Source organism: Antedon mediterranea, chromosome 4 (genome assembly GCF_964355755.1).
Source record: "Antedon mediterranea chromosome 4, ecAntMedi1.1, whole genome shotgun sequence".
NCBI classification, from domain to species: Eukaryota; Metazoa; Echinodermata; class Crinoidea; order Comatulida; family Antedonidae; genus Antedon; species Antedon mediterranea.
Genome location: NC_092673.1, coordinates 29,691,525 through 29,718,035, shown reverse-complemented (window position 1 = coordinate 29,718,035; position 26,511 = coordinate 29,691,525). Strand labels below are relative to the sequence as shown.

Here is a 26,511-nt window from a genome sequence, read left to right as displayed (position 1 = left end):
ACTAATAGGATACAATTTGTTCAGCAATCTATTTGAGCATTTAGTCTTGACCTTAGTAATAAAATAAACTGAAGTGACAGAATTGTGTCTAGTTTAGTATAATAAAGTAATATTATTTAGACATCATTTTTATTTAAATTATTTAATAAGCACATCATCTTTTACAGATTCAGTATTTTTTATTTTTCAATTTCAATTGCACAATTATGACATATCAAAGTATGAATTCTTGTTGTATTTTACTTCAAATACAAAAGTTATTCACTTCTGTAACAAAAAAAATTAAATTTATTCACGACACACGTATAAAAAGAGAAAAGAAACCTTGTTTTTATTTATTTGATTTACATTTTGAACAGGCAAATGCAAAAATAAGTAATGTGGAATTAAACATAGACAACTTTTAATTGTTGAATCTTTATTTTTAGTATAATTATTATTTACTATTGATATACTAACAGTACAGTATTTCATGTCAGCATAGTTTTTTCTATTTGTTATTTAAACATTGTAGAATATCTGCACATCACATTAAACCTTGTGTATTTAGTAGAGTACTGACTAATCAAACTGTAATTACAGAATACGCGATTACCGATATAGGGATGTAAACTGAAATAATATTTTGATCCGACATGTGTTTACTGATTATTTAAAGTTGACACCCCCGTAGCAAATGGACTCAACCATGTTGTGCAATTTGTACACAAACACACGAGGCCCATCCCAGAACCCCCCAATTGAGCAGTATACTGTAAGTCTTTAGTTGTTTTTACGTATATTAGTTACTGCGTATATTGAAATTATTAAAATGCTTTTATTGTTTGCAAAGTAAGCAAGCAATTCAAGTAAATTATTTGAATAAAATGAAAGTATAAACATAGCTGTAATAGATAGATATTTAGCCTTAGGTAGCTAGGCCTCGCGATCTGATCAGCAACCACGCGAGGACCGCCAAAGTAGTAAAGTAGTAATTTATACTTATAGGCCCACTCTTTAGTGGCAGTTTTTTGGGGGCCGGTAGAAAGATAGTGGTGCTTCTGATGGATGATTTTAGGGGTCGATTGGCCTATGTTATCGTATATTTAAAAAAATTAGAACCCAGTAATACTAATAGTAAATAATAAGGTACGCTTTTAAAAATAACCTTGTATTTGTAATATGTTTTGTTTTTAATTTTTATAATATACATAAAACAGGACAACTTCAGATTATCATGGCTGCAGCTTGTAAGTTGGCATTTATAGTTCTAAGGACACCTATTGGTCGTGTGTCGGTAACAGCCTGTCAAGTTGGTGTACATGAAATCCACCTGACAGGTACAGATGAACTCAACAACAACATGTACGTTTTTATGTATATCACTTTTATTTGATCTAAATGTAACATCTCGTGGCCAGAATTCAAATTGCTAGTTACAAATTACATTAGTACCTACTGTATTAAAATTAAATATAAAAAGAAAAATGAATAAATTAAAGAGAAATAAAGAGTCTGAGAGGAGGGTATCCCATGTTAACATTTGGGTTATTTGACAGAATAGCCACCATTTTTTAAAATGAGTATGTTTTAAAATAATAAAATCTTAAATTTTTGTATAGCTCGTCAGTGAGTGTTGTAGAGGGCAAAGGAGATTCTAATGACGCAATGTCGGCTACTGTTAATTGGTTAAAAACGTACTTCACTGATCTTCCAAAAGCTAGAAAATTGCCATTACCAACTCTGCATCTTCCAGACAAAAATCCAGGTAACCATCCCATTCTTAACCCTGCCCATTAATATGAATGTCCAAGCAAAATAATTTGTTCTCTAGGTTCAAGCATGGAGGTATAAAATCAAGGACCTTATTAAAGTATGTGTACCAAACCGAACCCAGATCTCTAAAAACTTCCAGTACTGTATGTGCGAATTTTTATAGTCCCTGGAATATTATTTTTAATTTGTTTCATGTAACTCATTTTTACTAGCAAGGTACAATTTACTTCACTCATGAGAAGTTACTCGTTCCGACCTCTAACAACTAACAAATGATGTGCAAATCTATTGTATGTAAGTGCCATTAACGATATTGTTTTTCTTGTTTTATATAGATTCTTTCCATTATAAGGTTTGGATGAAACTTCTGAATGATGTACCTTGTGGTGAAACAGTTTCTTACGGAAAACTAGCTGAGATGTCTGGAAACATGAAGGCTAGCAGGGCAGTTGGCGGAGCTATGAGAAGTAACCCCACCCCTTTGATAGTGCCTTGTCATCGTGTGACAAAGAGCGATGGTAAATTAGGTAGTTACATGTCTGGTAAAGGAGATGTTATTAAACGATGGCTACTGGAGCATGAAGGAGCACGCCTTGTCTCATGATCACCTCGCCTTTCTGCCCATCACTCTATTGTACAATCTTTTGCAGCTGTTGTGTATTGCCCACCTTGCTTGCTTCTACCTCTCATTGTCTCTCCTAGATGTTACATGGGTGTACTCTTATGTAATTACTGTATCATATTTTTTATTCTCAAAATAAAGAAAACCAGATTTTAATGACTTTCCTAGTACTGTAGGAATTTAAACTATTTTTAGTCATACCCCTTTCACACCAAAAGTAAACTCTGGAGTTGATGCCTCGGTGTTGGTATTTTAAAAACCCAGGTGTTGCTAGGTTGGTGTTCTCCGGGGTTGGTCTCCGGAGATCGCTGCATAGTTTGGTGTGAATCAGACACAGACTCAACACAACTTATATCATACTTAATATTTATTGATTCAATACAGATGATACAACATTGATGATGACATGAGCAAATGCAGTTGTTTTGTAGATGATCTTCACACTCTGTGGCATCAAAAAGTCCTTAATGAATGTTTCAATTCAAAATAAATTTTATAGTAGCTAAGGTTTTATCTAAAAATGTCCCTTATCAAGCCAAATAAATATTTTCAGCTTAATTCCTGTCCCCTTTCTTTATTTTGTTCACGTAATTCCGTCCAGGCCGTGTCTTCTGGTAGCACTATTTTACCAGTTTTGTTGATGAGGAAGTTGTAATTCTTTTTGCTATCTATGGCTTCTTCAATTCTTTCAGTCATGTTTTCCAGAGTGATAAAATTCTTGCTAGCCTCCTGCAAAAAAAAACAACATCATATTACTGTACATTAATACCATGATGATTAAAAAGAAAAACGTTGAAAGAGCTCCCAACTGGGAAAAATTAATACCAAGGCACACTTCCATGATTATTTGACTTGGGCGGGCTACAGTAAAGCTATAAAACAAACTACAGCTTAGATGCCAACACCACATTTGAATCTGGAATTTTACTGCTTTTCTTGAACCGAAAAATACATACAAACAGTCCTTACTTTTTCCATCTTTACAATCTTTTCTAATTCTGAAATTGTCTTTGAATGTTCTTCTTCTGCCTTCATCATTTCATTCAGTATAATTTCTTCCTTCACCTTGTCTTCCTCTGCAAATCTAGCATCTCTAAAAATATTAAATAAAACATTACAAATTTGACAAGATCTACTAAATATGATTCAGATAAACAGATTTTGATATCTAGGGTATGCGTTATTATACCTCAATGCTTTTGTCTTTTTATTTTCTTCTTCATTCCATAACATTAATCTCTTGTGCTCATCATCAACTGCAATATCCGTTGTGTTTGCACTTCCAACTTGTTTTTTCCGTAATTTTAAATTTGGAAAATCTTCTAAGAACAATAAACTGAAATATAAAAATAAAGTGTAATTATTTAACATAAACATTAAAAAACATGTAAGCTAGTAAAAACAAGTGATGCTAATAAATATAGGCCTAGGCAAATTATAAATGTCCAGAATGGAAAAAAGTTTCAGCCAGTAACAATTATATATAATAAACAGGCACCTACTGTACTCTGCTGCTCTGGGGGACTACGAAAGTATTTTCTCTGTCTCTGTAGTGTAAGGTCATTAGTAGTAGAACATTTAAAAAGCAATAATTACCGCAATGATTTCATGGTTGTTCTATGATGGTCGAAACTGGTCTTTAAAAACTTATATTCCCATGGATCTATCGGTGTCCGCTCTTTGACACGACCGATTTTCGATTTATTGATGGGGTTCGTTCTCATCTTTCTCCATCGTACTTGCTGAACCAGAACTGCAGAACGATTAACCGCTTCGTAGGCAGCCTTGATATCGAACAGTCGTTTAAGCGAGCCTTGGATTCTCTCCATCCTTTAAAAAAAAACTATGATTAATCTATGAATACAAAAAGTAACAGTTAAAAGGCTCAATTTAATGTGTACATTATAGGCCTAGACCGAAACTCTCAATCGTCCATGCTGAATATGTCTCCCTCTTCGTTCTTATTGAAGAGTTTGTCTGTTCGTTAATAAATGTATTTCTCTTCTCCACTGCACTAGCTGATTCACATTGATTTGGAAATAACTTGGATACCGTAGCCGATTACAAAAATGATGGTAAGATTTAAAATCCATGGAAATCAAGCTTATTACTTTCTCAAAAGTATTGATACTTCTATAATAATATAATCTGTTCTTTTTGGGTATTTTAAAATGTATTTTTGTAGGAATATACCAAATTAAAAAAATATATGATTCTAGAATCTTCTATGATATCTCGCCTATTGGTCCAGGACGACGAAGAGGATGGGCACCCAAGTTTTGAACTCTCCATGCTTCTGTCGGTCATCATGGCCTAGTTAGGCCGCCTAGCCTATAGTCATAGATGTAGTAGGCTACGTAACTACCCTTCAAAATAATAATAATAATAATAATCCAAAAATTAAAAAAAGAAATATGAAATTCATTGTTTATTGTTGACTGGTCCAGGTGGAATGACAAACCAAAAAAGGAGGCTGCAGTGCTTTTTAATTTTTTAAATAATTATTAAAAACCCACACTGCCTGACCCCCTCTGTTGCTCTGTCTGGTGGGTTGTAACAAAGAATATATATCACAAGAATGAGTATTCCGCGATTTTCCCTGTAACAGTAATATTGTCCATGTTAGGGACTGGCATGTATTTTTCAATTTATCTTTCTGCATTTGAATAGTGTTCAGTTTGAAAGAGTATATAATCGTAAGCATTTTAAACTTTAAATCAACAAAATTGATTGAGTATTTCGAAAGTTATGAATAAAATAAGGTGTAAAAATTTGGCACCATCACTATCCTTTGTTTACATAGGAATCCCCACCCCGCGTTTGTGACCTTGTACACAAATAGTCACTGGGTGAAAATACTACTAAAACACATATAAATACATTTTATGAACATATTTTTAATTAGAAAGTTGATGGTGACAAATATATATTTGCATAGTACCACATTTTGTTTGGAAATTGTGTCAAAATCACAAAAATAAGATAGAAAGTACTTATTTTATGTTTACCCTCTCCCCGGACTGCGCGAATGTCCCGGAGGAATACCCCCACCTCAGCCAGGCTGTGTGATGACGTCATCAGGCACTTCGCGGCCTAGAATTGCTTACTCACCTAGCATCAGGTAATTAAAAACCTTTTGTGATCCAATATAGGTGATATTTATGTAAAACCAAAGGCGTACACTGTTAAAATATAAATATATCTAAAATATATAAGCAAAATCCCAAAATATTAGGCATGTTTTCGATTTTTTCTGATTTTACTAACATTTCGAGCCCAAAATAAAATGTCATCGCGAAGACATGTGGGCAAAGGAATTTCAAATTTTTCATCGGAATTTTCCGGAAAAGATCGTACAGTCATTCGTTTTTTCTGAATAGCCAATCAGAGTTCGTAAATGCATGCGCAAGTTGACCCCCTTTTAACAGGTTAAGGGTCACACTTGTCTATTCCCTAAAGATGTCTGCTGCCCTCTAGCGGTTTTGCTAGTCGCTATCCATGTGGTAGGGCGCCGCCATAAGTGTGGATGTATCTGGGATGTATACAACTTTTTGTGACAGTTTCACTAATCAAAGGCTGGACCACCGGTAGTATTTTCATGATAAAAAATGTTATCAACTACATGCCAACATCATGTTAAATACTATTTAGATATTTAATTGTTCGTTTTATGCAATTTATTTAGTAAAAACTGCCGTATAAACAGTTTGCTTTATCAACCGGGCGCTACGATAGCGTGACCGGGCGTGTTGGTGTTTACGCGTTTTCACGTAGGATAGTTTAATAATATTCCTATATTTAACTTGTTTCTGGTAAAACAAATAAATGTTAATGACATTTAACATTTTTTCCTATTAATAACATGTATCTTATACTAATTTATATCATAAAAACAATACTTAATTTACCGGGCGTAGAGTAGTACACGGCAATGGTAAAGAATAGGCCGTGCTGAGAAACGATTCATTGATTTTTGGTGTTGCTGTGTTAGGCCTTTTTTGTGAACTAAATTAGCATGTTAGTAAATAATTGTCTGTAAAAGTGAATGTACATTAGTTTGTTAATAAATATGTATTATAAAATAGTTTACAATTGCAAAACTATTATCATAATTCTATTTAATGTGACATGTATAATATCTATTAAATCAAGTCTTATTTAGTATGTATACATCCGCCCTTATGAGGGCGGGCATCACTCTCTGGAGCTCTCTGTTACAAATTTCTCATGCAAAAATCGCGGAATACTCATTCTTGTGATATATATTCTTTGGTTGTAATAATATTAGGAGGCTAGCGTGCCCTAAACCTAGATTAGTTGATTATTATAGGCATAGGCCTAGCCTGCCATTTCAAAAACTAATAAAAATATACGCCGTGGTTAGGATTCCGGCACCGGAACTCAACTGCCCACCGTTAGGGAATCCGACGCGCTATTGCGCATGCCCAGAGCTCTGGTAGCGACTAGCAAAACCGCTAGAGGGCAGCAGACATCTTTAGGGAATAGACAAGTGTGACCCTTAACCTGTTAAAAAGGGGTCAACTTGCGCATGAATTTACGAACTCTGATTGGCTATTCAGAAAAAACGAATGACTGTACGATCTTCGGAAAATTCCGATGAAAAATTTGAAATTCCTTTGCCCACATGTCTTCGCGATGACTTTTTATTTTGGGCTCGAAATGTTAGTAAAATCAGAAAAAATCGAAAATATGCCTAATATTTTGGGATTTTGCTTATATATTTTAGATATATTTATATTTTAACAGTGTACGGCTTTGGTTTTACATAAATATCACCTATATTGGATCACAAAAGGTTTTAAATCACCTGATGCTAGGTGAGTAAGCAATTCTAGGCCGCGAAGTGCCTGATGACGTCATCACACAGCCTGGCTGAGGTGGGGGTATTCCTCCGGGACATTCGCGCAGTCCGGGGAGAGGGTAAACATAAAATAAGTACTTTCTATCTTATTTTTGTGATTTTGACACAATTTCCAAACAAAATGTGGTACTATGCAAATATATATTTGTCACCATCAACTTTCTAATTAAAAATATGTTCATAAAATGTATTTATACTGTATGTGTTTTAGTAGTATTTTCACCCAGTGACTATTTGTGTACAAGGTCACAAACGCGGGGTGGGGATTCCTATGTAAACAAAGGATAGCGATGGTGCCAAATTTTTACACCTTATTTTATTCATAACTTTCGAAATACTCAATCAATTTTGTTGATTTAAAGTTTAAAATGCTTATGATTATATACTCTTTCAAACTGAACACTATTTAAATGCAGAAAGATAAATTGAAAAATATATGCCAGTCCCTAGCTCTGGGAAGTGAATTATAGCTTGCACTAATAGTGCCACACCACCACCACACCACGGAGAGTCCGAGTGTTATAGGGATTTATTGTAGCCTAGATAGTCGTTGCGCGAGCGAGAGAGCGATGGATGAAACTTGGCCTATGCCATACATGAATTAATAATTAAAATACGACTACGCCACGCGTTAAAATAATTATAATGATATTAATAAGTATCAGTATCTATCTAAGAATCGTAATGCTGTTTTTAGCGTTGCGACCCTGACTTCCCGAACAGTTTTTTCACATCCACGCGGTGGCTGCCGTCAACAAATCAACTTGTGATTGCATGTTGTTATGTACAGTATAATGCGTTATGAAAAATCATAAAACTAGTCATGTAATTATATATTCATAATGATATGAATTTTATATATGAATGAAGCAACCACTTTTTAATTACAAAATAAATACTATAGGCCCATTGGTTACTTCTAACTGGTAGCCCTAGCCTAGATTATAGTGGATCCCATATTCGTAGGCATCTAACTAGGCTAGTTCGCCGTGTGGCGCAGCTATTAAATGATCCATCGCTGTTGATGTATAGAGTCACCGATTACCTCGCTCTGGGCATGCGCAATAGCGTGTCGGATTCCCTAACGCTGGGCAGTTGAGTTCCGGTGCCGGAATCCTAACCACGGCGAAAAATATACACCACAGTTTGTTTAACCATGATAATAATGCATTTGGAATAGCTGCTTTATAACCTACAGTAGAACCTGTGTTTTACGTACCCTGATTTTACGTTCCCTTGATTTTACATACGCTTAAAATAACCGATGACGTCATCATTTTCTTACATTGAGGGCGCAATTTAACAACAACAAAGCACAACAAAGCTATGGCTGTGTGTTTGAGACAAGCTACGCACGTGCATTTAAGCAGCGACTGTTTTTATTGATAGAAAATACAAGAACATTGATATTTTACACTTTATTTAAACATCTCACAGCCTGTATATACAGTACTGTACTTTTCTAGTTAGGCCTCACATCTTGCTAGGCCTGCTAGCCTGGCCTGAATAGTCTAGGCAAGGCCTAGCTAGTGACAACCTGCATGCTGTTCAGTAAAGTAGACAAACAGGGTAGCCTTTATAGCTACGATCTCTACGTATTTGGGGCAGCCCGCGAAATTTACCTCGGCATTCGGCAATGCCGAGGTAAATGCCGAGGTCCTGCTAGCTTACCACGGCATTGATTTGCCGGGGCTCTTTTTATTGATTTAGGCCTACCACATACACAGCAAATAGATAGTTTTATGCCTACTGTATTACAGTTTTTTTCAAATTTACCTTCGTTACAAGTGAATTAAATATATCTTTAAATATTTGTACTGTACGTTGGAGCTATTATTAGGCCTAGGCCTAGACCGCTCCGGCGTTTACAACAACAACGAACCACGCTCAGCAGCTCTATCGTCGTATGATGTGAGTTTAGTGAGGCATGACAAATCACATGACTTATTGTTACTTGGCTGATCTGAGAGAATGGAAGAGTCCAACTTGTATTGGGGATTGAAAACCACGTGGTTTGTTTGCGTGGTTATTATTTAGAGAGCAAGCCGCGCCGCAAATGCGCTGTACATTATAACACAGCTATTTTTAGGTACAGTACAGTTAATGTGTGTGTGATTGAATACTAAAAAAAGCTTTGGGGGCTGAACAAAAAAAATGCCGACGTGTTGCCGAGGTGGGCTTCGTTTACGTCGGCATTTTTTTGCCGAGGTCATTTCGTCCCAATTTCGAGGGCTGTTGGGGTCAATTTAAGGTCAACCTTGATTTTACGAATCCTTTGTTTTACGTACGCCTTTCGGTCCCGTACCGTACGTAAAATGGAGGTTCTACTGTACTGTACATACAGGCTTCGTTCAAACAATACGAATGGATTTTGGCAAGCTGTGTCTAAATTATACATGATTGAGTTGACTGGGGTTAATGAGAAGTGAAATGACAAGCTGTTACCAAAAAACACCTTTCTTCAGGCATTGCACATTTATTTTTCCATTCAAATCATGAAAAGTTTAAAAAGATATGAAACTTCAGATAAGTGGGTATCATCCGTTGCCTAAACATAAAAGACTAACCTAGGTGCAGAAAAAGTTTGTTTGCATAATTTTGCCCATGTTCGATATTGGGTTTCTGATTAAGTAATCTCTCAACAAAAGGCAAAAGTTTCAGTTCTTTTCCAGTTAATTATGATTAGATGAATAAAATTTTTTTTATAAATAATAAACAACAAAGTAAATTAACAAATATTGACCGATAAAAATAAATGATTTTGATTTACGTTATGACCATGCTATGAGATAAAAAACAACCTACCAAATGTAATCACCATTCTTTCTTGATACATACAGTAATGTATTAAGTATTGATTTAATCGCAGTTTGCAGAAACAGACATTCCTCCATTGAAAGTATCGATTTTGTGTTCTTTATTCAGCAACCACAAATAATTCTGTTGAAAGAAGGGACTGAGGCGTCTCAAGGAAAATCTCAAGTTGTTAGTAACATCACAGCATGTCAAGTGGTAGCAGATGCAGTGCGTACTACCCTAGGCCCAAGGGGGATGGATAAGCTCATCGCACAGGGTGGAGGTAAGATATTAACACATGTAATATAATAATATGATGTGGTGTGTACTACTCTAGGCCCAAGGGGGATGGATAAGCTCATCGCACAGGGTGGAGGTAAGATATTAAATGTAATATAATAATATGATGTGGTGCGTACTACCCTAGGCCCAAGGGGGATGGATAAGCTCATCGCACAGGGTGGAGTTAAGATATTAAATGTAATATAATAATATGATGTGGTGTGTACTACCCTAGGCCCAAGGGGGATGGATAAGCTCATCGCACAGGGTGGAGGTAAGATATTTATAATGAACTTTTTGACGTTGCATTGCGAAAACCATCATGCATGTGTCTGCTTGATGGTAAGTAACATTTCTTCTATTTTTTCCCTAGGAAATGTAACAATTTCAAATGATGGTGCAACAATCGTGAAGCTACTTGATATTGTACACCCTGCAGCAAAGACTCTTGTTGATATTGCCAAGTCACAAGATGCGGAGGTAAGCTCATATTTAAATTTTCGTGTGTACTATACTTACTAATTATAAAACAATATCCTCATGCATACAGCGCAAGAAAGGTACAGGTATGTGCGATATTTTAAAAACTGTGAATTATACACTATTAACAAGCAAAGTATGAACCCCGCAAATTAATAAAAGTTTCTCCTAAATAGCGGTTGGACATGTGTTGCCCTTCGTTTTTTTTTAAACGTGTCCCAGTCCCCTGAAATATGCGTGTCCCTTGAATAGAAGTGTCTAATGTATTTTTATTTGAAAGATAATACCAGTGTTAAAAGAATAACCACAATTACTAGTTTCCACTATATATTTCACATATATTGTTTTTAAAAAGGTAGGAGATGGTACGACGACAGTGACCATGTTGGCGGCCGAGCTGCTAAACCAGGTTAAGGTGTACGTAGAAGATAATGTCCATCCTCAGGTCATTGTGAGATCTTATAGGAAAGCAACACAACTAGCTATAGATAGGATTAAAGAGATTGCAGTCAAGATTAACAAAGAGGATAATCGGTAAGTTAATCTCTAATTTTGCAACTCAACTATCTGTAGATAGGATTAAAGAGATTGCAGTCAAGATTAACAAAGAGGATAATCAGTAAGTTAATCTCTAATTTTGCAACTCAACTAGTTGTATGATTAAAAAGATTGAACATGGGAACTAAAGACAATCAAACTGTGGTGGTGGATATTTGTTGCTTTTGACGGCCTTACACATGAGCTGGGAAAAACTGGCCAAGAAAGTCCATGTGTGGGATAGTGGTATTATCTCCCTCCTGTGTGGCTTTTGTCATATTTCAAAGAGCAGTGTGATTGCAGTTTAAAACTCAACCCCACTTTCCCACTAATGATGTTATTGTTTTCTTCTTACAGGGAGCTTAGAGACCTTTTGACAAAGTGTGCGTCCACAACTCTCAGTTCTAAATTAGTATCTGGCCAAAAGGAGTTCTTCTCTAAGATGGTAGTAGATGCCGTTTTGATGCTTGATGACCTTTTACCTCTTGACATGATTGGCATCAAGAAGGTCAAAGGAGGAGCTCTTGAGGTAAATTATAATCTAAATCTCTGTCTACACTGTCAAACAACACGAACAAAAAAAAAAAAGGAGTGATGTGCCCAAATTTGGTAGTGATATGACATCATCATGTCCATATATGGGCACATCACATATTGAATTCAAAGCACTGAAATAAATAGGAGCTGGGTAGCCGAGTCGTTACTACGGCGTGGAAAGGAACTGGCCACCCTACCACATAATGTACAATCTTGGTAAAGTGAGCTCCTAGCCGCTGATTCCCCTACGTTCAGACAATGAATACGGGACTTCCCTACGTTCAGACAATGAATATGGGACTCCCTATGTTCAGACAATGAATACGGGAATTCCTTACGTTCAGACAATGAATACGAGACTTTCCTACGTTCAGACAATGATCACGGGACCTACCTTTACCATTGTTGTCATTTTTCTTGCTAGGATTCCAGATTGGTGGCAGGTGTAGCGTTTAAAAAGACATTCTCGTACGCAGGATTTGAGATGCAGCAAAAGAAGTACTTGAAACCAAAGATAGCGTTACTCAATATAGAATTGGAACTGAAAGCAGAAAAGGACAATGCTGAAGTTAGAGTGGATAATGTTGAAGTAAGTAGACAACAAAAACAACATCATTACTCAATAAAACATTTGATATAAAAGGACAATGCTGAAGTTAGAGTGGATAATGTTGAAGTAAGTAGACTACAAAAACAACATCATTACTCAATACAACATTTGATATAAAAGACAATGTAGAAGTAGATAATGTTGAGGTAAGTACAGGTAATGCACCCATAGATAACATTACTCAATATAACAATAAGCTCTCTGTCTACACTATCAAACTAGTTTGACAAAAAAAAATGTGATGTGATGGTAGTTGAAAGTTTGTTCTTCTATTGTTCCAGAGGGTGTTGTGGCTATATCCATGCCTTACAATTAAAACAATACAGTATTAATATCATCAAAGTGGTGATTCATGATATAGAGTTTTGTTGTGACTGTGACCTAGATATTAGATGTGCCACTAGAACTACTAGTTTGAAAAAAAAGTGTCCAAATATGGTAATGATATGACATCATCATGTCCATATATGGGCACATAGAATTTTTTTGTCACAAAGTTTGATTTAGAATGCTGAGTGGATGATGTTGCATTACAAAAATATATTATAATTGCACAGGATAATAGGCAACTACTCGATTTACAGAGTAAAATGTGTTTGCTGCCCTCGTGAGATTGTAATTAAACATTTGCAGCTTGTATTCAAAAAAGAATATACTATAGATATAAAATACACTTATAATATACAATATGTTCAATTTATTATTGTGAACATTAATTCTATATTTTTGTGTTTAAATCAGCTGAAAAAGAATTTAACAAAAACATGAATTAATCTTTTAAAATAAAAGGTTGTACTGTATGACATCTGTGTATTCATCTTTAAACTTTATACATATTCATTTCTCAAACTATAGTGAGATATTTAAGGTAATATTTAAAGCTTGGTTCTCACTGGAAATGCAACGCAAGAACGTAACGTAACGCAAGTGATTTGACCAATCACAAGTGATGGATTATTCGAACAGTGGGGCTAGTCATTGGGCAACTCGCTTGCCTTGCGCGTACGTCCTTGCGCTTCGACCTAGTGTTAGAATGATCGGTCAATTGACCACTGTTATGCTGAATTGCTAGTTTATGGTGGCCAATTGTTTTCCTTGAATAACATTTTGAATGTAACTTTTTAAAAGGTTATTTAAAAAGTTTTTTATAGGTTTTTTTTTTCTCTTTTAAACATCTCATATCAGAAGTAATCAACTGTGACAGGAGATGACATTACTAGAGGTCATGGGTCAAGATTTATCAATGAACACTTTGAGCATTTAGATACTGTCCAAATGTAGTGTGTTTGTAGGTACATGATGTGAATTAAGTTTGGCAGGTTGAGCGGAGTCAAAAAAGTTCATGGACACACCGTGATGTTCTTTATCATCATTTATCAAAAATGATCTTGTCGCATTACTTGTGTGTATTCTCTATAGGCCTTCTAGCTCTGTAGGAAATTGCATTGTTGCAACTAGCTCTTTGCAACCGACTTCTAAAAGACACTGTACCTTGCAACTGTGCAAATTGCAACTAGAAACATGGAAGTTTGTTAAATCGTTTTGCTTTTTACAAAACAATTCTGTGGTGAATCATAAATTGAAGTTTGCGGTACACCGCGTATATTAGTTCTGAAAAGAACTGTTGAGTTACTCTACAATATTTTCCCGAGTTACTCAACAGTTCTTTTCAGAACTAATATACGCAGTGTACCGCAGACTTTATATCTCAATATTTGATTTCGCCATGCAAACTTTTAATCAATGAATCCTGTTGCCATTATGCTGAAAATTGCGTGTAAACTGTGTTAACAACAATCATGTGATTTGTGAAGAAAATCCACAAAAATAAGTCAATCATCACAGGAATTAATGTGTGCAATTTGTGTAATGTATGTTGTATAAATTCGATTATAAAGTATTTACAATAGTTTCTCAGTTGACCTCTTCTTGACCTTTATAATTTCCTCCCCTTCACGTTAACCATCTGTGCTTTTTAATTCCTCTTATTAATGTAGTTAATATATTCGTATCCCTTTGCACTCATTAGATAAGCTATGTTTAGCTTGAGAGTGGCAAGTGAACATCTGGGCTGTTCACAGCTGTACACCTGATCAGTAAATTTTTTAACAGCTGGTCAATACAAAAAAAAAAGAAAGAAAAACGGAAGGACTAATAGCAACTATAGGGTCAGGATGTAACACAGAAAATTACAGAAAAAATCACGCTATTAACAAAAATTAATTACATCATAGGTGATTATAATAACAGGTTAGATATTAAATGCTTCCTCGATGACATGGGAGAGATTAGCCCCGATGGAGTCCGTCCCCTCGTGGTGCAGTTCCCCCGTCTCTCGGGGGACATGTCCCCAGACGCATCATTTGTTCTATCCCCCTGCACCCTTAGTTTTATCTAGGTCAGATTGATAATGTTGTTAGAAGTTTTAATTGTGATATTCTCAGGTGCCTTTATATCGATACACTATAACAAGGTGATACTAACTATTGTTGACATTGAGGTTTTTTCGCAAAGTGTAAACATGACTATTTCGGCAGCTACGTCGTTACGCAGAGTGTTGACAGTTTCTTTCCCGTGACAAACACAAAGTCGATTTGTCACTTTAAAACCTTGGGACTTGTGTTGCGAATTATATTATTTCTGAAACAACTAGTCACTCTCGTCTAGCTTTTATAAATCACCCAGTATAATTTTTATGAAGTATTACATTTAGAGAGTTACTTTAATATTACTCAATCGTTTTTGTAGCAAAATATTTAATTTCTAAATTATTAGTCAGTAATGAATATTTTCTTACAAATTATTTTCAATCATAATTGGCTTAAATTTTAACTTATTTTTAATTCTCAACTGGTTTTAAATATTTAGAATGAACATTTTAAATTACGAGTTAATTTCAACGACATATTATGTTACAAATTTAAGAATTATAATTAGCTGAAATATTATTTCCTGTGTTTAAGGACAAATTCATTAGATCTGCAAGTTTTGTTTATCGTCATGTAATTTCATATTTTTCTTGTTTATTAAAGCAAAGCAAAATTTCATTGGTAATTTAAAATGTGAGGATAATTTAAAGGTACTTTCCATATCGCTTATCATTAGAAAGTAAAGTAAAAAGAGTCTTGTAACATGGTATCATGTCAAACGGCAATAAACATTCGGGAGTATCATGTCTGCTGAGGGCAACATGCTTATATCATAGCACATAGCTGCTAAATATCATCAAAATAATCTTGCACTAGTAGTATCTTATAAGTGATTGCGGTCAGTTTATTGTCGCTAGTAGGCATCGGGTAACTTTACCCTCTACATATAATAGGTTTTAGTTGAACAGCTCTATCAGCATCTATAGGAAGTTGTGAGAGTAAAGGAAGATTCGGACCCATTACTTTAGTGGAGTAAAACTTAATGGTTGGCAAATAACTGGCAACTTTGACATAATAATATGGGCAATGAAATACTGACACAGAATCTGGTCATATTTAATGTTGAATGTGTTCTTAATGGAATTTAATAATTTCATTAGTGAGTTATGTTTCATAAGTGACTATGCAAATAATTATTTCAGTTAGTAATTTAGGTAATTTCAGATTAACAGTCCCAGTCGATTTAATGTATTTTGTGTATATCACCACAAGGGTGAGATTAGTCCAATTGGTTATAAAGTTGCCAAATTATTGACATGTAAATTATTAATAATTGCAGGGATCAGCGGCGAGGTAAATTCAGTCCCTCAGAGTGAGATTTAAATTCAGATTTTAAGAATAATTGTTACCGTTATATTGCCATGGGTTGAAGACATACTTCACACGTTCTTGACATGTTAATACACTAGTTTATGTCATGTTTCTGAACAGACTTTTACATTTAAGATTCATTTTACTTGAAGCCAATGGTGATTGATTATGATGTTTATTTAGTTATTATTATTATTTACTAATTGTAAAAAACCAATCAATTATTCACTAATTACCATATGGTTTAATCTGATTTAACATTTTAACTATCATACTGTACTAATGCAGCACATTTGTATGTTTATTTTATGCCAATTAAGTTCAATATCCTTGTATTTTTAAACTTTTGCACTCTTGTAGATAGTTTATCAATTTATTTACAAACAATATCTGGTTCTTTTTTTGTCCACAATAAAAATATGTGCTATTGACGTACACATTTTTCTGAAATGTCTTAAATTTTCTTTTTAATTCTAATTTTTTCAAATATGTCTTATAGGAATATCAATCTATTGTGGATGCAGAATGGTCCATTTTGTACGAGAAACTTGAACATTTGTACAAGAGTGGAACCAAGGTGGTTTTATCTAAGTTACCAATTGGTGATGTCGCCACTCAATATTTTGCTGATAGGTAAAGTATGCTTAACATTATCTAATAGTAGTGGCGCTGTAGGTAAATTGGTATTGGTCAATGTTCTTGCCTTCCAATCCCAAAATTCGCGGTTCAATCCTGACCTATTGCTAGGGTTATAACTCGCACAATTATACCTTTCCAATAGTGTTTATACTTGTTTTAGTATTAATATTTGAAACATGGCATTATTTACTTCTTGTTGCTGGGAAAATATTCACTTTACGTTGCCGAAGTGTTGATAGACGGGATTAAGAAAAAACAGTAGATAAACGCTGACTGATGACTGTGGGAGGAGTCGGCAATCATCGCTGCGTTGCTATTGGTTGTAGCTCATTGATAAAATGTTGGCATGTATTAAAATGACTCAGGGTTGGTTGCTGGCTGGCACATCAAAAGAGAAAGGAGATCCCAGTTAGAGAGTCGATGCATATGGTTACGATTGCCGTTTGAGGATGCTCTTCTGATCTTATCGGCGCTCGGGGCATGCCGTTGTTGTATTTGACACCTGTGTTTGCTTCGTGCGCAGGAAAGAATATAATTAAGAACTGAACAATTGTGGTCAGAAACCAGATCAGAATTACAAAACGAAATGATTTAATTGTGAAATGTCAACATCTATTACTAGCAATAATGAGTGAAAATGGCCAAATGATACAGAATGTGATTTATTTTCTGATGTTGTGTATTTTGCGCTTGTACAAGTGAAAGTATTGTGTCGTGTCTTTGTTTTTAGTACGGTTCAAATTATCACTGTGTGGCCCAGAGGAAGACGCACATGTAAATAGGCAAGGGGTGTCTTCTGTGGGAAAGGGGGTGACAATAGGCAAGGGGTGTCTGTTGTGATCATGGGAAAGGGGGCAAGTTTGTCGGAGATTTTAATTGGGATGGAGATGGAGTCTTGTATGTATGATGCAACAAGTCTAGCCATTGTGTAATGGTGGTTGTAAGCTAACATGAATTATGTATGTAGTCTTATTCTGATCTAGCCATTTGGGATAATGTGGTTATCAAGTAATTCTAAAGAGTACAGTCCCAATTGTTAGTACCTAGAACCATGAAGCTTTATGGCTTCATTCTAGAACTAAGTACTGTGTCATCTTTGTAATTAAGTCTGACCCAAGTGTCATTTTCTTGTATATATTTTCTTGCCAAGCAACATCAGTATTCTCCCAATTCTAAACAAGTACTTTACCATAGATGAAGTTGAAAGATATATTTTACTTTTCAATTACAATTGACAAAATACTGCTACTAGACATTTATTAAATCTGACCCAAGTTGCATTTTCTTGTATTCAGGTATATTTTCTCCCCAAACAGCATCATTGTTCTCCCAATATAATTTCCAGACAAAAAAGGATACTGAATACTACACTGTGCCTTATGATAATACATACAGGTGTAATACAGGTGTAATAATATAAATGAACAAATTAAAATGTATTAAAATGTACTGTACATTTCAATTACAATTGACAAAATACCGTTACTACTACTAGACGAATATTTATTTGATTTGATTTTATACAGTTTTTAATTCCGGTTTGGAGCCAATTTATTTTGATAAACCATGAAATAATAATAATATGTTGAATGATGCTGGAAAAACCACAATGAGAACTTCACATTCTATCAATGAATATACAAGGCTTTCCTGAAAGTATAACATTCGTAAATGTCTGTCTCAACTAGTTTGAAAAAAAAAAGTGTGATGTGCTCAAGTATGATAGTGATATGACATCAACATTTACATATATGGGCACATCACATTTGTTTGTCACATTTTATATTGGTAGATAGAGCTTTAGATTTGTCAAAACCTAAATAGACTTCTTGCGTATCTGGTTTCAGTATATATAGTTTTGTGTGTTTAAGCGTTTCTCTTTCGCCTACGACTAGTTGCTGTAATAGTAATGTATTTGAGATAGGTTGGGCAAACAGGTTGACCAGTGAGCCTATTATTGCTACAAATTGCTTATCAGTTTCTCTAATTCTATTATTAAATGTTCGAGACAGAATCACTTTCACTTCTCAAATATGGAAAATAACATTTATAACATTTAAGCATGGATCATGGAAAAAGCCGTTCCCGGTTCTGGATACTGAGATATAGCAAGCGGCAAACTGTCCCTATGGAATGGACGTCGGTTTTGCCGTGCTTTATTCCTAATAAATCGTTTATATTGTATATCCAAGTTGCGGTTTAATGTTTTAGTTTTATTGCGGGCATAACAATTACTTGAGCCAAGCACGGTAATAGCATTTGGGATTTGCGAATAAAGCATAGCCTATGGGACTTCATAAAACGTTAACAAACATAATTTTTTTTTTCATATTAAACTAAAAGAAAGTAATTCCGAAAACTAACTATTGATATTATTGTTGAACCGCTATGTTATGGATATTTATTATTTTAAACTTTAATAATACCTTTATGATATTGAGAGTTTTTATTGGTACGATTTAGATGGATCGAAAACTATCACAACATTTCGTTAACATGAATAATAGAGAAGTGCATATAGTAAAATATTTATTGGCAATATATTTTTTACATCTTTCAGAGATATGTTCTGCGCTGGACGAGTGACGGAAAATGATTTGAAGCGGACATTAAAAGCTTGTGGGGGCGCTATTCAGAGCACCGTACAGAACCTGACGGACGATGTGCTGGGCAGGTGCGAATGTTTCGAGGAAGAGCAGATTGGTGGTGACAGGTAAGTTGTAATGGCTAGTATGATTCACAGGACAGGCCAAGTTGTACAGGGGAACAGACCACTCCCGCAGGATGTCTGCACAGTCTACAAACGAAGTGAAAATGCAGTCGCGCTTATCAAGCTTGGACATTTACTTGTTGGTGACAACGCTTTATGTTGAATTCATTTCACAACATTTACAAAAACTTTGTTTAAAAAAATGTGATTTTATCCAATTATCTTTTATAAATACTGAGTAATTCTGTACAATGTATGTTGATAAAAGGTAATTGATGTCCAGCGAAATATAACATACGATAATATAAAGGAGAATCATACATTATATTGCCATATTTTCTTGAGATGAGATTAATAATATATTCTGACCAATAATACAAAGTGTAAAAACAATGAAATTTACACAGAACAATATTTCCACTCTTAACTATTCTAAAAACCTCAAAATGTTCAGAAATCTACAAAAAAAATAGAGTCGACAATCAAAGTTTGTTAATTAGCCAATTAGCACATACAACTAAAACAGAAATGGGTAATTAGAAAAGAAAACCACAAACATAAATTAGGCTGGAAAATTGAATGTAGTATAATTACAGTACGAGTTATATAATCTTTATTGGTCCACAGGGGAAATTAGTTTCGTTAACAAATACAACAATATTATGTACTGGCAACATTTTAAATCAATGTAAATACTACAGACAACTATAGACACAATGTACTATTAAACTTTTTTATTTCAATATACTGTATTTGGCATGTACTTCTCATTTGGATTTTCAACATTTTTTTGTAAATTGGAAATTCACAATTGGGCATCCTATTTAACCTTATCAAATTGGATTCGTAACATTCTACAATTTTGATACATTTTGTTCAGTTTCACAGATGTAAGCTAATTTTTTGTGACATTTTAGAAAGGTCATCTAGATAACAAGTTCTATTTTAATTGTAAGCAGGTGATTTGTAGTTTGTTGTGTGTGAATGTGAAGTATTGAAAGTACCAGTCTTTCTAAATATACCTGTGTGAACACTGTCCAAATATGCCCATGTGAATACGGTCTAAATTTGCCTGTGTGGATACGGTCTAAATATACCCATGTCAGTACTGTTCATATACTGTATACCTGTGTGAACACTGTCCTAATATACCCATGTAGACACTGTCCACATATTTTAGTGTGAATACAGTCTTAATATGCACATTTGAATACAGTCCAAATATGCCCATGTGAATACGGTCTAAATATGCCTGTGTTAAGTGCATCTTTTACGTTAGTATACTCTATGGTGTTTTTTCCACATCCACCAGCCAGGAATGAAGCTAGAAAAGTCGATGGGATCGAATAAGTTAAAAAGTATTTAGGTATTACTATTGAAAGGTATCCAGTGGTTTCGTAGGTGACTGTTGTTTTGAAATTAGGTGGAGAAAGATCTATAAGAAGTCAAAATAATAAACAGTTGATAAGAACATAGTGGGCTATGGTAGTGTCGCATGGAGGATTTGAAAGTAGGGTACAGTCTCCGACTACAGCGGGTTCTTATCTCAATAATCAGATTAACAGTGATGTCACATAGCTTGTGATTGTCAGTCAAAATGAATCAAATCAGTTCTGTGTTGCCAAAGAGTGTCACACGGTATTTAGTTGCTAATCGTTGATGTTAAAGCAAGTTTGTTCCACATGTTCACGCAACTTTTTGAACTTGACAAGCTGTAGATTTTTTTTAAGGTTTAGGTGTGAATTGTAAATAGAAGACTGGCTGTAATGATGTAGGGGGTGTCTGGAGGATTCTGTGTAATGGTCTGATAATGAAACCAACACTTTCACTTTCAACTCAATATTATTACATATGCTTGATTTGTAAATCACTAACTTATTTAAAATACGTGAAGCAATCACATAAGAACGTAATGTCACCGGTCTTGTTGTCTCGTTCTGTTGTTGCACGTTTCGTTGTTGTTTTTTTTTAATACCTGTCTAGGATGTTATTGATGTAGCGGTTAGCCCAACAACAATCGACGTCCCTTATGGTCGCGATGGCTAATATTAGGCTCGTAATTTAAACTGATCAACCCCTGTGATGAGTGATAAATGAATACACATGTTATCCTCTTATACTGTGTAAACAACACTCTGCGTTATTCAAAGAGAAAATAACATGGTTTCAATTATTTTATTTTCGTATACAGAATGCGTTTAAATTCCATTATTATTACATCATGTTGGAGATGTCCGCTCCCTGTACAATGGATACACAGCATTGCCACGTAAAATAATAATGATGAATACATTATAATACACTTTAGTGGATGCTTGAGATAACTGTGTTTACAATCTAGATTTCACCTTGATATAATCAATTAAAAATCGGTATACTGTACACAACCAGAACTGGTAGATTCGGAAGACAAAAAGTCTGTTTTACAAAAAGATATCAAACAAAGGAACATTAAATTAAAGTCTTTTAATTATTTAATTGATTTAAGATATATAGCTAAAGATAAAACAATGGCTAAGGTGTGTCCAATATGTACAGAGATGAAAACAACATAGTTATGTACAATTGGCATCTAGTAGAATCGTGTGTTCATTTGTAACCCTCACTACTATCTATTTTCAGCTTCAACAATATTTTCTAGTGGAGCTGTAGCTTGGTGGTTAACGTGCTTGCCTTACCATCCCAAGGTCCGGGTTTCAATCCTGACAATAGTTTATCCATCCTGTAATGAACGAGTTACCCACTGTTGTGTATGAATTAAAAGATAAAAAAATATATAACAGCATTGTCAATTTTTCAGTAATTTGCCTTTGGATTTATAAATTCTTATATAATATATATTATTGTTTTGATCTGTTACAGGTACAATCTGTTTACAGGATGTCCAAATGCTAAGACATGTACGCTGATCTTAAGAGGAGGTGCAGAGCAGTTCATTGAGGAGACGGAGAGATCCCTACATGACGCTATTATGATTGTCAGACGGACAATTAAAAATGATTCAATTGTTGCAGGTATGGTTAAGACTTGGCAGATTTGTATGCTATTATTGAAAAACATCTTAATTTACCCCAAAAACACTACTGTAGCTAGGGCTTTGGCATGTTTGAAAGAGTCATCCTTTATTCCTGAAGTACCTTTTTCAAACTAGAGACCAGATCAGGGGATTTTCCTTGTTCATTTCATTAAACAGTATCCCCTTATGGTACAGAAGATGCCCCCTGAATAGAGGTGTCTCTAGCAGGGCTTCAACTGTACTACCATATCATATTTTATTTCTTACAGGTGGTGGAGCCATTGAGATGGAACTAAGCAAGTATTTAAGAGATTATTCACGCACAATAGCTGGTAAACAGCAAATCCTTATAGGGGCATTTGCCAAGGCATTGGAAATAATTCCAAGACAGTTATGTGACAATGCTGGCTTTGACGCAACTAATATACTGAATAAGTTGAGACAGAAGCATGCACAAGGTAATTAACTTGTTTCTTTATGTACGCAATAACTGACTGACCCCTAGCTAGGGGTTGTCTAAAGCCTTGTCTACACTAGCAAACGTGTTTGCAACTGCAACCGGTTTGCAACTGTATGAAGAAGGTTGTGTTGCTGGCGACTGCACATTTTAGGATTACATGGCTACTGTATTTTGTCTTGGCCCTGGGCTATGTAACAGTGTATTACAGAAAAGAATTGCCTATGATACTGCACGTAATACCAGATGTGGAGATACAGTAATGAGAATTAGTCGCATTAAGTTCATGTGCCCATTTAAAAAAAAAAAAGATAATTAGAATAAAAAAGAGGAAACCTTCAGAACCCCAACAAATATAGTTTATCGCAAATTGCGTGAGCGTTGCATAATGGAAAGGCTTTGGGAGAAATAGCGCCACCATTAGTATATAATGTTTGTATTATACAGCGGCGCTATTGCTCCCAAACCCTTCCCATTGTGCAATGACGTTTCTCGCGAAATCAAGCTATTTTCGATAAAACTTATAAGGCTTGGCTGTTCATTGTTTTCACCTTATAAAGTGTTCCCTTAAAAGAAAAAAATTGTACTGCATTACTTGTAAGTGTAATATCAAATCTTCTAAATGTCTACACTGCCCCCTGAGTGTATCAGAATGTTAAAAAATCTAAAATTCCTACAAAGATTGAGCATCCAAAAGTATTCAAATATTTTATGTTTATCAATAGTAAAGAACCATCCAAATCATTACACTGCTCCCTAAGTGTATTAGAATTGAAAAAAACTATTAACTCGAAAGGGCAAACAAAAGAAAAAAAGTATCCCAGAAGTGATAATTAAATTTCCATTGTAATTACTAGCGTTCTATAAATAAAAACGCATTAACCTAATTTTGGTCGAAGATTTCCTTCAATTTGTTGCCATTCTTTGACGGTTTTGTTCCTCAAGCAGAATATTTATAAAATATATTGAGCCTGTATTAAAAGACCAGTATATATATATTTTTAATTATATCATAGCATAACACAATGAGATAGTAGTTCTATAAACATAACATATGGGAATTATGAAAGGTGTATTTTTTTCACAAAACCAAATAAAACAATAATATATTATATGGTACACTTGGATCGTCCTGAGGTTTTCAACTGCATAGATTCTTTCATATAGGGATAACCAACAAAACAACAAAATGTCCCCTTAATAGGAGTGTTGTTTTATAAGAAGCTGTCCTGTATAGGTGGTGTTTCAGGCAAGAGGTTATAATTTGACCTTTAATCTATGATAGGGAAAAATTCTCCGTACCGAAAACCTTTAATAAGGGGATAACAAATAACACAACAAAATGTCCCCTTAATAGGAGTGACCTATCTTGTTTGTTTTATAAGAAGCTGTCCTGTATAGGTGGTGTTCCAAACAAGGCGTTATAATTTGACCTTTAACTTATGATAGGGAAAAATTCACCGTGCCGAAAACCATATCATACTAAATCATGTCAAAGGCCATCTATCCTGATTTTGTTTCTCTGAATGCTACTTTTTATTCTGAATTTGTTTCCAATTTCTTTTTTCACTTGGAATAGCGTGACTTGTTTGTTGACCTACGTGCCATAGAGGGTGTGACCTGCGTGTGACATAATCAATTTCCGTCATTTCGTTTTGTAGGTGGTACTTGGTATGGCGTAGACATTCTCAAAGAAGATATAGCGGATAACCTAGAAGCATTTGTGTGGGAACCATCTATCGTGAAAATCAACGCTCTCACTGCAGCTTCCGAGGCGGCATGCTTAGTTCTGTCCGTAGACGAGACTGTAAAAAATCCAAAATCGTCTCAAGATGGCGGCGGAGCACCAAGAGGACGTGGGAGAGGTAGACCATTCTAAGCGTACTAATCGTAAGCATAATGTTATACTGAAATGTAGAATTTATATGTACCTGGCCTAAAGTTAGCTTTTCAGTTGAAATAAAGGGTAAAACCTACCCTCTGGGCAGCCAGCATACATGTTTGTATTTGGCAAATAATTGTGCGATTTTTTTATATATATTCTTGGCCAAAGCAAACTGCTCATAAATACAATGAAATGGCAACAAATCTTGGAAGAGACAGCTAAAGGTCAAGCATTGTTCTCCTGTTCGTAAAATATCGACGCAAAAAACAATATACTCGGTAGAGTGTAATGAAATATATTGTATAAAACAGCTACTCAGCAATGTTAAGCTCTATCTACACTATGAAACTTTATGTGACAAGAAAATGTGATGTGCTCATATAAGGACATGACAATGTCATTTCACTACCATATTTGGGCATATCACTACCATATATGAGCACATCACATTTTTTGGTCACATAAAGTTTGATAGTGTAGTGTTTGAGTCACGATATAAATATTGTATTTGTGCCCGCAAGGAGCGATCCATGTTGGCAACGATGCGTTTACAGCTAACATTACATTCCTTCAAGCTTGTTTATCATCCGTTGCTTAGCAACTGTAGTTTGCGTAGCCAAAAGGCTTGCTCCATTTGAATGCGAAGAAGGGGAGGACAGGAATATTTGTTCTTCTGGAAGACTATTTACAACATTATTAATTGGCTTTAATGTTGAAATTAGTTGTACCACGCATATTAAAATGTCAGTAATTAATAATATCCAACATAATAAAAAGATGCCTATTATCAAACATAAAAAAATGGGGTAAATACTTGCAATGTACCTAGGATTGTAGAATGGGGATAATTATGCATAAGCTTTGGGTTAATTAGTGTTATATGAAGCTTAAGTACTGGCACTAACTGCTTGTAAGCATCTGCTTCCAGCACACGTCACCCTGGTTGCTGCAAGACAACAATTAATCATTTATTATAATATTATAATAAATCACTTTTGCTGATTGTAGTGCTACTAGGAAATCTTGTGAAGTTTACAAATAATGTTGAGTTTATCTGTTTTGTACAATGAATTGATGTGGCAATGAGACGTACATGAGTCTGAAGTTTTTTTGTTATGTATTTTTAGTCATCTCATTGTATTGTAGAGACATGTGTTTATCCTGGATAAATTGAATAATCCCTGTACATGCATTTTTTAGAAAAATGCAAATACATGGGTTTTTAGAAAGTAAAAAAAAAAATACAGGGATTTTTGTGGAAAATGGCCAAATTATCAACATTAAAATATGTCTTAAGGTAACATGCGCAGAGAACATTGCGTCTGCACATGAGTAAAAAATGGTGATATATTTCGAAAAAATTCCTGTACTATAGTACAGGGATTTTTCCGAAAAATTGCCAAAATATCAAGTTTTTTAAATTCAATTATGCGATAATATTGCTGTATATAATCATATATTGCTTTATGATCATTTTATAGTACCATATTTTTTGACATAAATGGTTACTATAGCATAATAAACATGCGCAGAGTCGAATATTAGGTTCTGCGCATGTCAATT

General features: G+C 34.7%; 3 protein-coding genes across 4 annotated transcripts; 2 read left to right on the top strand and 1 right to left on the bottom strand.

Moving 5' to 3' along the window:
- The first annotated feature begins 543 nt into the window (after positions 1-543).
- On the top strand, positions 544-2,935 carry LOC140047230 (methylated-DNA--protein-cysteine methyltransferase-like). Its single transcript, XM_072092121.1, has 4 exons — positions 544-754; positions 1,200-1,344; positions 1,602-1,747; positions 2,091-2,935. Exons 2-4 carry the CDS (start codon positions 1,217-1,219, stop codon positions 2,357-2,359), a joined length of 543 nt encoding a protein of 180 aa, XP_071948222.1. The 5' UTR covers positions 544-754; positions 1,200-1,216; the 3' UTR covers positions 2,360-2,935.
- On the bottom strand, positions 2,924-4,321 carry LOC140047227 (small ribosomal subunit protein mS26-like). Its single transcript, XM_072092119.1, has 4 exons — positions 3,974-4,321; positions 3,567-3,713; positions 3,347-3,470; positions 2,924-3,106 (listed from the first exon to the last, which is right to left on the bottom strand). The coding sequence occupies exons 1-4, from the start codon at positions 4,204-4,206 to the stop codon at positions 2,927-2,929; spliced, it is 684 nt and encodes a 227-aa protein (XP_071948220.1). The 5' UTR covers positions 4,207-4,321; the 3' UTR covers positions 2,924-2,926.
- A 70-nt stretch (positions 4,322-4,391) lies between these two features.
- Positions 4,392-26,040, top strand: LOC140047225 (T-complex protein 1 subunit eta-like). 2 transcript variants are annotated; one of them, XM_072092115.1, is made up of 11 exons: positions 4,392-4,452; positions 10,185-10,338; positions 10,711-10,817; positions 11,173-11,351; positions 11,712-11,883; positions 12,316-12,480; positions 16,741-16,874; positions 19,441-19,593; positions 22,453-22,604; positions 22,876-23,064; positions 24,725-26,040. In XM_072092115.1, the coding sequence occupies exons 1-11, from the start codon at positions 4,447-4,449 to the stop codon at positions 24,940-24,942; spliced, it is 1,629 nt and encodes a 542-aa protein (XP_071948216.1). In that variant the 5' UTR covers positions 4,392-4,446; the 3' UTR covers positions 24,943-26,040. The 2 variants fall into 2 exon arrangements, with proteins under 2 accessions (XP_071948216.1, XP_071948217.1); XM_072092116.1 differs by lacking the exons at positions 4,392-4,452; positions 10,185-10,338 and adding an exon at positions 10,557-10,611.
- Positions 26,041-26,511: the final 471 nt, after the last annotated feature.

Excerpts from the sequence above, each read along its gene's own strand:
- LOC140047230 (XM_072092121.1), top strand. The coding sequence starts at position 1,217 with ATGGCTGCAGCTTGTAAGTTGGCATTTATAGTTCTAAGGACACCTATT. Across the intron at positions 1,345-1,601 it reads GATGAACTCAACAACAACAT|CTCGTCAGTGAGTGTTGTAG; the intron begins GTACGTTTTTAT and ends ATTTTTGTATAG. Across the intron at positions 1,748-2,090 it reads TCTTCCAGACAAAAATCCAG|ATTCTTTCCATTATAAGGTT; the intron begins GTAACCATCCCA and ends TGTTTTATATAG.
- LOC140047227 (XM_072092119.1), bottom strand. The coding sequence starts at position 4,206 with ATGGAGAGAATCCAAGGCTCGCTTAAACGACTGTTCGATATCAAGGCT. Across the intron at positions 3,714-3,973 it reads ACAACCATGAAATCATTGCG|TTTATTGTTCTTAGAAGATT; the intron begins GTAATTATTGCT and ends TTTATATTTCAG. Across the intron at positions 3,107-3,346 it reads AGATTGTAAAGATGGAAAAA|GAGGCTAGCAAGAATTTTAT; the intron begins GTAAGGACTGTT and ends TTTTTTTTGCAG.
- LOC140047225 (XM_072092115.1), top strand. Across the intron at positions 11,352-11,711 it reads ATTAACAAAGAGGATAATCG|GGAGCTTAGAGACCTTTTGA; the intron begins GTAAGTTAATCT and ends TTCTTCTTACAG. Across the intron at positions 19,594-22,452 it reads GAGCAGATTGGTGGTGACAG|GTACAATCTGTTTACAGGAT; the intron begins GTAAGTTGTAAT and ends GATCTGTTACAG.